This window comes from Vigna umbellata, chromosome 7 (assembly GCF_029865625.1).
Source record: "Vigna umbellata cultivar VRB3 chromosome 7, Vumbellata_1.0, whole genome shotgun sequence".
NCBI classification, from domain to species: Eukaryota; Viridiplantae; Streptophyta; class Magnoliopsida; order Fabales; family Fabaceae; genus Vigna; species Vigna umbellata.
The window spans coordinates 42,607,076-42,618,323 of NC_142171.1; the positions used below are offsets into that span (position 1 = coordinate 42,607,076).

At 27.0% G+C, this 11,248-nt stretch overlaps 1 protein-coding gene across 1 annotated transcript; it reads left to right on the forward strand.

Moving 5' to 3' along the window:
* Positions 1-3,446: 3,446 nt before the first annotated feature.
* On the forward strand, positions 3,447-4,560 carry LOC148196065 (uncharacterized). Its single transcript, XM_088094745.1, has 2 exons — positions 3,447-3,628; positions 3,910-4,560. The coding sequence occupies exons 1-2, from the start codon at positions 3,515-3,517 to the stop codon at positions 4,342-4,344; spliced, it is 549 nt and encodes a 182-aa protein (XP_087950871.1). The 5' UTR covers positions 3,447-3,514; the 3' UTR covers positions 4,345-4,560.
* The last annotated feature ends 6,688 nt before the right edge of the window (positions 4,561-11,248 follow it).

The following is an 11,248-nucleotide window of genomic DNA, read 5'->3' on the forward strand; positions in this document are numbered from 1 at the left end:
CTTGTAAAAAGGATAAGTTATGCTATTCATTATATAAAATCTTAATTTATTCGTTGTGTTTCTAATTGTGGTACTGTATATTTAATGTTTTCTATTAACTCCTACTCTATTAAAGGAGTTTTATAGAACTCGCATTCTTAATAGTATTCTAATTAGTTGTTAGCATATATTTTAATGTTTTTAAGAAAAATATTTATTTTTTAATCATTATGACACACTGTCTTATTTAAGGCTGAGAATTTTTAATTTTAGTGAGTGTCAACATACTTCAATTGAAAAGTACTAAAAAACTTATGTCTCAAAGTTATAATAATTTTGCAATAAAGATGTCCCTAAGACATAATAATGTACAAAGTTGAATAAAGAGAATTATAATTAAAGTATGAGCCTATCATAAAGAGCATTATTCTCCAAAAAATAATACATAATATAAAAAATGACCAAATTTATTTTTAAACGTCTACCATGTATAAACTAATTCTTAATTAATCTAATTCGTATTTGTTCTAATTCAATGGTAAAATAGAAGGTATTTACTTCTGAATTTAAATTTTTACCATAAAATTTGTGCATCAAGGCTTGAACACGTCACTTTTGGATATATTGAATGAGATTTTGTATTAGTTTGCTCATGAAAGAGATATTTACTCTTCTCATCTCTAACACCTGACAAACTAATATGTTAGAGAATTAAGATTTCTTTCAACCTCGGCAAAAATATAACATATGTTAGTCATGTCCTTAAATCACAACATAGACCTACAATGTTTATTTACATGTTATTTCGATGGGTCGTTGAAATCATTTTTTTATGAATTTTATAATGTAATTAAAGGAAGCTCTTGTAATTGTAATAATGAATTTTATAATATAGGTAATAATAATTGAATGTTTGAAGTACCTAGTGATCTTCATCCAAATTTTATTTAGATATCCTTATAGAAGGAGAATATATTTTTATAATAAATGAATAATTACTAACTTAATATATATTTACTGGAATATATATTTGAACACGTTATGTTCACAAAACTAATAAAAATTCGTTGCATTTTTCATTTTATAATAGTGTTTGTCGGAAACACAGAAAAACATGATAAAGGGTTTGAACAATGTTTTATTTATTTTTTAATAGTGTTTAATATTACTTTACTGGTTAAAAGGTTTGTTAAAAACTCATAGTTTTAAAATAAAGGAAAAGAAATTCTTTGGTTTTATATTGGTTCATTCATACTTAATCACATTCAATTTTTTCTTAAAACCTCTTAAGAGGTTCCACTAAAAAACTGAGTTTAATCATTTATGGTAACAAAATAACCAAACTGGTTAGACGAGTTTCCCCTCTTTTGGTGTCAATACTAGACCAACTTTTAACTTCATTGAGTTAAACGTTTTCAAGTGTTTGAATTCACTTTTGAATCTAAAACAATAAAGGTGTTTTTGAAATCTTACAAAACAAAAGATAACTCTTTTAGAGAGGATATGAAATCAATATAATAAACTTTTGAAAACTTGTAAAAATATCATTTCAAGATAAGTCTTAAGAATTCAAAGAAAGACGAGAAAGCGTAACAATATATATTCTTGATAGCAAAAGTTATTCTTTTCTCTTCATGCAAACTCCTTGATATACTTATTCGGAAAAGATCTATTACTTAAAGATTTTGACTTTCTTCGAGGGAGCCTTTAAAATATAGTAAGAAGCTATATTACTTTTTGACAAAACAATTGTGCTAAACGTACAAAAGAGCATGTCAGAGAAATTCCTTGCATATCCTTTCATCTCTTAGCCCTTGTTCACTTGAATGAATTTGGAAGAGAGTGATTGAATGGATTTGGGAGGATTTGAAAGTAAATATTTTATTCTTTATTTGAGTGGGCTTTGGAGGTAAGTGAGAGTGGATTTTGAAATAAATTTTTTTAATCTGTCACATCAATCAAATTCTACACCAATTCTCACAAACTTTACTTCCAAATCCACTTTCACTTATCTCCAAAATCTACTCAAATAAACAACAAAAATTTTACCTTCAAATCCTCTCAAATCCATTCGATCACTCTCCCTCAAATCCATTCAAGTGAACATGAACTTAATGTCCTTCTGATTCTGAGTTGACTTTTCGATAAAGATGATAATTTGTATAGAAAAGAGAGTACAACGCAACATATGCATTAACGCTTTAAACAACTTAAGCGTTTAGACATGATACGTGTCTCAACATTTAACCCTTGTCTGTTTTTATTAACTTTTAAAAGGTTTAGAATATAGCGTTTAGCGAGATTATATGTATCTTAGACTGTATAGCTCTTTTATTGGATATTTTGGTAACTAGACATTTTCTTATGAACTCTTATTAACATACATTAAATGCTCTTAATTATTATACAACACTTAAAAAATAAGGTTTAGTGCTTCTAATTAGACAATTAAACATTATTTTCATTTTAGAAATTATGTTAAACAGGTTTGTTTATACCATATTGTTTTAATCATATATCATATATAACTATGTAATATTATGATTTTTTTTATCATTTCTGTCTTATTATTATATTAAAATTTTTCTAATTTATTTATTTAATAAAATAAAACAATTGAGCTAATAGTTTAATCTTATGTCAATTAAAGTGAAAATTTATTAATTTTTTTAAAAAAAGAATATTATAAAGATTTGTTAGATATAGTGTCATTAGGAGACCAAGTAAAGTAAAACAAGACACCGTTGACGTGTATAGGAACCACCAATAGAAATAAGTGTATTTCTTAGGCAGCCAGGGGCCCTACTGTAATTATGTATATCAGATATTTTCTCTGAGCTACACTCAGATATTTACGAACCGGTCCGAATATCTGCCCTCCCTTTCTGTCCACTTTCAACTTCAATCATACTACAACCCATTATTCTAAAATAATTATACTCTTTTATTAATTCATTAATTAGTATCACTAGCTATTAATACTATATAATTAATTATCTTAAATATCTTGTTAGGGGTTTGTAAAAAAATTTATGGAGAGAGATGAAGTCAGCCAACAAATTTTCCATATTTTGAGAGGACTAATCTCTAACTCTTCATCATGATCCTTTCCCTATTTTATAATAATTCATTTGTTTTGTTTTATTTAAAATTAATTAATTATTTAGATCGTAGCTAGCTAGACCTTCCCAAAATAAAATCCAATCAACTTGTGTGATCTGATTTAATATATTTTTTTAACAAGTATATCTTATTTAGATGGTATTGGTGAAGGAAAATTAATAAAGAATCAAGTGGAGATTGATTTTCTTAAAAAATAAATAATAAAATGAACCAGCATTGACCAGAGTACTGGAGTAGAGAGTTGAGAGTATTCCTAAATTAATTAACCCTGGTTGAGCGATGCGTGGTGGAGGTTAACCCTAGTTAAGAGATTGGATGCTATATAACAAGACAGGAGGGCATAACATTGTTCTTCGTGCTAATCTCCTTGGCTCTTTCTGTTTCTGTCATTTAGGGTTTGTGAGTGTTGTCAATGGCTTCTGCAGAAGTTGAGTTCCGATGCTTTGTCGGTGGGCTTGCTTGGGCCACTGACAACGATGCTCTCGAGAAAGCCTTCTCACCGTATGGCCAGATCCTCGAATCGAAGGTCCGTTAGTCGCAGGGATCGGATCTGACACCATTCGGATTTGGATTCTCTTGATCCTTCTTGATCTGTGCTCTCTCATCTGTTTTGCGTTACTTGATCTATGATACTTGTGTTACTATAATGATTCTTTTATTACTCACACCAATCGGTACGTTCATCTTCATCTTTGATTCAAAGGCGAAGATCGATCGGTTTTAATCTGTTTCTTTTTTTCTTCATTTTCCCTGAATTTCACGGTTCTGAATCCGATCTCACGCGCTTTTGCTTTTGTTTGTGTTCAGGTCATCAACGACCGTGAAACTGGAAGATCAAGAGGGTTTGGATTTGTGACCTTCGCCACGGAGCAGGCGATGAGAGACGCTATCGATGGTATGAACGGCCAGAACCTTGACGGCCGTAACATCACCGTCAACGCGGCTCAGTCCCGTGGAAGAGGTGGTGGAGGCGGCGGTGGTTATGGAAGCGGCGGTGGAGGTTACGGTGGGGGTGGCGGTGGAGGAGGATATGGACGAGGTGGTGGTGGAGGTGGTTACGGTGGAGGCGGCCGCCGTGAAGGTGGTTATAACCGTAATGGTGGTGGTGGTGGTTATGGCGGGGGCGGCGGTGGATACGGAGGTGGTGGTTATGGAGGTAGCAGGGACCGTGGATATGGTGATGGTGGGTCCCGCTACTCGAGAGGAGGTGGTGCTTCCGATGGTGGAAGCTGGAGGAATTAGGGTTATTTTGATTTAGGGTTTAGTGGCTGAAAACAGGGGAGGGTGTTGTGTCTTCCTCCCCTTGATATATTGTGGTAATTTTAGGTTTGGAATATCTTTGTGGTTTGAGCACCTGTTATTGTTTCAGTGTTACTGTCCAGTGGTTATCGTTTTTGACCTCTAAATTAATATCCAAAAAAAATGAATAGTCATTATTATGTCTAGGTTTATGTTTTACTCATTTCTCAATTCTGAAGAAAATTAAAAAAAATGAACCTTTGAATTTAATTATTTTACAATTTTAATTTTATTATGTAAACTGTTCATACTAGTTTAGGAGATAATAATGAATATATGTATATTCTTGAAATGATTGAAATAGTCCATAAATAAAATTAAGTAAATAATCCATAATATTTTTTTCATTGAATTCATATTCTTAAGGACGATGACAGTTAACAATTTTTTTAACAACCTATGTCACTGTTCTATTAACAACTTATGTCACTATTTTATTGTCACTTATCATTGTAAAAAGGTTGTACAAAAAATTATAAAAAAACATTTTTCTATTTTTAGTTGAGGTAGAATATGAGCCATTACGTGACTCCGACGGAGAAGTACGGAATTTCATGATTCTTTTCTTGATATCTTATTACCACGTACAAAATTATTTTTTGAGGTATTATATTTCTGTATTAAGTATTTTTATTATAATTATTATATGGCTTGCAATTTCATGTTTTATTATTAAAATTAAATTATTATACATATGCTTGATTAATGATTATTAAAAAACTCATTTTTCTTCTTAATAATATCTAAAGTAAAACTCAAACATAAGAGCTGTTTATACGTAATATTATTAAGTGTTACTATTTTAATGTAAAAATGTTACCATTATCTTCTATATTTTAATACATTCATTTCTAATATCTTTAATTTTATTTTAGTTGTGATTAGTTATTTCAATTTTATACGCATAATTAATTATAACATTCTATATAAAATTTGTTAGATTGCTTTTTAATTTTTACGTGATTCAAATTAAAAAAACCATCATTAAATTATAAATTAAAGTAATAATGTTTTATTATTTTATGTAGAAATTACACATAATAAAAATTAATCTAAAATAGTTAAATAAAGAAATAAAAAAGTTTAAAATTGTAAAGTTAATTTTAATTACTACGCATTAAAATAATATTTCATAGTTTTTTCTAACAATTTTTATTCTTGTTTGGGATTTTTCTCAACGTTTCTCGACTAATATCAAAACAGCTATGATTTCAACATGTTGGGGGAAGAGTGTCTTAGATGGATTTTGATTGTTCTTAAAATTATTAATCTCGTTAATACTAAATTGGTCATGAAATTCAACTGGTCCAATTCTATAAAATAAAAATAAATTTAACAGTTTAAAAATAAAGTATAAACTAATTTTAATAATAATAATAAAAAGACAACAGTGTTTTGATGTGTAATTTAGTATAAATATATTTTTTTAAATAACTATATTTAAGTGATAAGTAATAATTATTTTAAAATAATATGAATAATAGCACACAACTATGAAATATTACTAAGATAAAATTTATAAAAGATAAATAAAAAATATGACTTGTACTTTTTTACATCTTAGTTTTGACAATTCTTTTATTCAGTTAGGCGATGTGACAAATTAAAATATAGGTTAAATTTTACACTGACTACTAAGATGATATGATAGAAAGGAGAAATACGTAGACAATTCTCATATAATTAATCTTTTATTTATCAAACAATTCAACACCCCTGTCCATATTATTTTCTTGTATTTTGCGAGTGTGTGCTGAAACTATTTTTTTGTAACGGGAAGCTTCTTTCCTAATTCATCTCCCTCAACTTTGATGAACAGAACAAAAATATTACGTTCCATTAGTGCAAAATTAATATACTATATCAGGCTATTAAATTGATGGTATGACAACTACGTAAAAACACGGATATAATTAAGTAATTGCTAAAACATATATTAGATTGATTGTAAAAAAATATCTATAATATATATATATATATATATATATATATATATATATATATATATATATATATTATATATATATATATATATATATGTGTGTGTGTGTGTGTAAATCGGTTAAAAAAAATTGATTTAATATATGTATATAATATTAGTTAAAATAACAACATTTCAAATAGATTACACAAATCTTCTCTACTTTTACCAAGTTCATTCTTTTCTAACCATCCGTAATGCTACTTTTGTTTTTTTTTAACTAGTTTTTCTCTCATTTTATAAGCTACATCTTTTAAGTTTCAAAACCTTTTTTTTCCTACCTCTTTATCATTTCTTACTAATGTTAGTTCATGAGATCTCAACCACCATCATCACGATAGCAATTTTGATGGCATACACCAATCATGAACTCTTGTCGTCATCAACATGTTTTTAGTAAATTATATATATTTTAGATCTTGTATTAAGAATCAAATAGTATATGATTTCATTTTAAGTCTTGTATTTAGGGTCAAGTATTGTATGGTTTGTAATATTAACTTAACGAAGGATGTTCCACCGTAGAGCACGATGACCACATGGTAAGCTCTTATTATAGAGTTTTCTTAAGAAGGAAGTGATCACGTGTCATATTCTAAGCAGAGAAATACTTGCTAAAGTGGATTATCACATGTCACTTTAAGAGTGGACAATTTTTAGGATTTTTTGTTTACTTTGGAGACACCTTTCTTTATAAATAAAGGAGTCTTCTCCCCTTGTAAAATCACTTAATGAATTTGAATGTTATTATGTTAAAATGCATGCAAACATATCTTGCCTCAAGTCAAGGCTAAAGCATTCCACGAGGTCCCTCTAGTCACCTTTTTCCAAAGTTGGCCCAACCTCTCCCGAGATCCATCAAACACCTTCATCCCACCACAAATATTCGTCAAAGTCGTGATCACTACCCCCAAAACTGCGAGTACCATCACCATATCCATAGCTTTCGCACCAATTCCACCTTCAGAACTTTATCTCCATGCTTTGGCTCAACCTAGCTCGAGGAGGACACTATCAAGTTTAGTCTTCAATATTGTTGTCATTGTCACTCAATGCGCCTCATCATTGCGAAGTCACTAAAGTCCCACACATCATCATCAACAACATTAGAAATTGCAGCTTACGAACCAAATATGCAACGAGCCCTTGTAGCACCATTCAAACATCACCTTGTCAGCGACAAACCTGGATCCAGAATGCAACAAACCGACGATGCGACATTGTCTGTCTTTGTTAGGGATGACAAAAAAATCCGCGGGGTAGTCAGTACCTGCGAATATTTATTACCCGTGGGTAATGGGTAGCAGGTATTTTAATATTCGCTTCTAAACGGGTCGAGTATGAGTATTAAACTATCCGTCACGCAGATACCTGTTACCCACAAAAAATAATAAAAAATATTAAATTTTATTTTTTAAATTAAATTTAATTAAAAATTAAATTAATTTTTTTTTATTAGGTTAAATTTAATAAAAATTAAATTTTAAGTTATATTTAATTTACTTTATATTATATATATATATTAATTTTATTTAAAAAATATATAAAATATATTTTTTTAATTTTTTGCGGGTATCTACAGTTTTAAAATGCTCGCATGTATTTTTTATGCAAAAACCCATACGGGTAGCGGAAAGGTTGCAGATCAAATATTTATTTTTCTAAATTGGGTTACAAGTAAGCATTATCTGTATCTGACCCGACTCGTTATTAGTTATTGCAAATAATTGTAATATATTCTCAACTATGTAGCTAGTGGGTAGAAATCACTTTTGAAAATGGTTTTTTTTTTTTTTCAGTTGAAAGTATTAGATCAGCTTTTCCAAAACTGATTTAACATGTCTTCAATATACATCAGCATATATTGGATAAGTTACGAAACTAATATAATATGCGTTCTAAAGTAATCTAATATACATATTTCGCATTTGTGTTCTTTAAACACAATAGAAATAAATTCTTTTGGAGCCGCGTCAACCTTAATAAAACCTCTAATCTAAATCTTAATCAATTTTGAGAAATTAGAAACAATCACAATATCAATAACTCACATCAACATCATCATACAACTCTCTCGATGATGTCAAATGGAATTATATTAATTTTACAAATATTAGAAATAAGGATCAATCTTTATTTTATAGATTAATTTTGTAAAAATAAATTAAATATACATTCACTTATTAAAATAGTATTAGAGTAATTTAAGCTCTTTTGAATTATTGTGTTAAATAATCATAAATATATAATATTTCATAAATCTATAATATTATATTGAGTTTATTTTTTCTTTTACGTGAGAAAATATATTAGAGATACCATATTAAATATATTATAATATATAAATGTGGTGAAATTATATTCCAAAGATTAAGTTATGTATAAATTCATTTTGTAATATTTTTTTACTAACATCATGATTTTCATAATTGTCATTCTAAGAGTGACTTTAAATGTTATATTTCTATTAAACCACATTATCAAATAGTCTACTTCAACATGTTGAGAGAATTTCTATTCAACATTTTGTGATTTTGGTAATTATCATTCTAAGATTATTCATAGATATTCTATCTCTATTAAACCACATTATATAATAATCTACTTCAACGTTTTGAATAGACATGGTTATCTGTGATATTAAAAATAAATATAAAAGTTAGATATTTTCATTTAAATAATAATAATAATTTATTTATTTATTTAGGTAATAGAAAAAGAAGAACATAGTTAACTTTGTGCAGATTGCATAATATTTTATTACATCAACATACAGTCAATAGCTAATTAATAAAAAATTAGTCCATATTTTTTTTATCATGCTATTTATTTTTCTTCTCATTTAACAAATTGCTAAAATATAGGTAACTTTTTAAGTTTACGTGGTAGAATGAGAAAAGCGTTGTAAATAAATAAAAAATAAAAAATAAAATAAAACTTAAGTTAAATGATAAAAAATGTAATTAAATTTTGGGACAAATAATAAAGAATAAGATATTAAGGAATAGTGGTGGGGCTAACCATGGCAGTCACAGTCTCTGCCATTTTCACGTGTGAATGTCATAATATAAAAGCTTTTGGTCAAAAGATTGGAAAGGTTTGACTCGAAAATCGTCATTACTGCTATGCTAATAATAACTCATTCTCGAATCAATATCAATCATCCAATCATTTATGTTTATTGCTCTGATTAACAGAGAAGAAGAAAATTCAGAAATAAAAAACTATTTATTAAGAATTAATATTTTAAAATTAATTATTTTCCAAAATATTATCTTATTAGTAAGATTTTTTTTTCTTCAAAAAATTGTCCTTCTATCTTAATTTAGTTTAAGATTATTATAATTCATGAATATTAAATCTCAAAGTTATTTTAACTTTAAATATTTAAAAATATTTTTAAGATAATAATATAAATTGCAATAAAGTTGTTTCTATTAACATTAAATAATCTTGAAATAACTTGCAATAAAGTTTTTTCAATCAACATTTTAAGGATGTTAATTATAATTAGGGATAAAAGTAGGTCGGGTCAGACACAAATAGTGTTTATTCGTAATTCGACCCATTATCCTTCTGCTACTCACATGAGTACTCGCTTAGAAAATATCTGCAGGTATTTTAAAACACACAAGTGTCTGCGGATACTCGAAAAAAATTTTAAAAATATATTTTATACATTTTTTAATAAAATTACAAAATATTTATAATATAAAGAAAATTAAATATAAATTAAAATTTAATTTTAATTAAATTTAACTAATAAAATATAAATTAATTTTATTTTTAATTAAAATTAATTTAAAAATAAAATTTAATATTTTTTTATTACTTTTTTGCGGGTAGTGAGCATCCGACCCATTTAGAAGCGGGTATTAAAATACTCGCTATTGTTAACCGCGAGTAATAACTATTCGTCGCGAATTTTATTTGTAGATACATGTATCTGCAATTTTTTTTGTCATTCCTAATTATAATTATTATTTATTAAATTACTGTTTGTTTTTCTTGGATATTATCTTTTACATAATATATAGGTGGAAAATGAATGGATTAAGGAATCACATTATGACTTTTTTTTTACATGGATAAAGTAATTAAAATATATTGTGTTTTAATTTTTTATTTAAATAAAGAATTTATCTTTTTTAAATAAATTTTTATTTAAAAATATGAGTTTAAAGTTTTTTTTTAAATTATTAGTCAAAATTTAAATGCTTAAATAATATTTAATAATTTAGTTTCTTTTAATATCTACGTGTATGTAATGTGTATAAAGAAGGATGGACAAGTTGTGAAATTTTAATTTTTTTAAATGAATTTTAAATTCTATTATTATAATTATTTGAAATATGTTTTTAAAATTCTTAATATTTTATTCTAATAACTCATTTTACCTTAAAGAACTTCAAACTCACTAAATAAATGAAATACTCTATTAATTTGCCTCATCCAATTTATACAACTTGAAATATAAGAATTTAAAAAAAAATCAATATAAGTTTAAAATCATGGTATATGAAAGGAATTATACAAATGTTAAAAATGGGTAATTATTCAAATTTCTAAATTTACATAATATATCGTTGAATTTTTTTTATTATACCATCAATACAAAATATACTTGAACTTGATTACTACTTTTTCACACAAAATTATCTTAACCATGGATACATCCATGTAAAACGTTTCTCAAATGATAAAATGAAATGTCTAGAAACTGGAGTTATGATGTTCAGAGATCTCATAAGAATATTTTTTTCTCATTTTCTTTCTCATTTATTCAAATAGCGAATTACATAAATACTTAACAAAAATTACATTCTTAGCATTATTTATTTGTCTTTATGGTTCTAACATTTAATT

Coding starts and splice junctions, on each gene's coding strand:
- LOC148196065 (XM_088094745.1), top strand. CDS start 3,515: ATGGCTTCTGCAGAAGTTGAGTTCCGATGCTTTGTCGGTGGGCTTGCT. Junction 3,629..3,909: donor GCCAGATCCTCGAATCGAAG/GTCCGTTAGTCG, acceptor GTTTGTGTTCAG/GTCATCAACGACCGTGAAAC.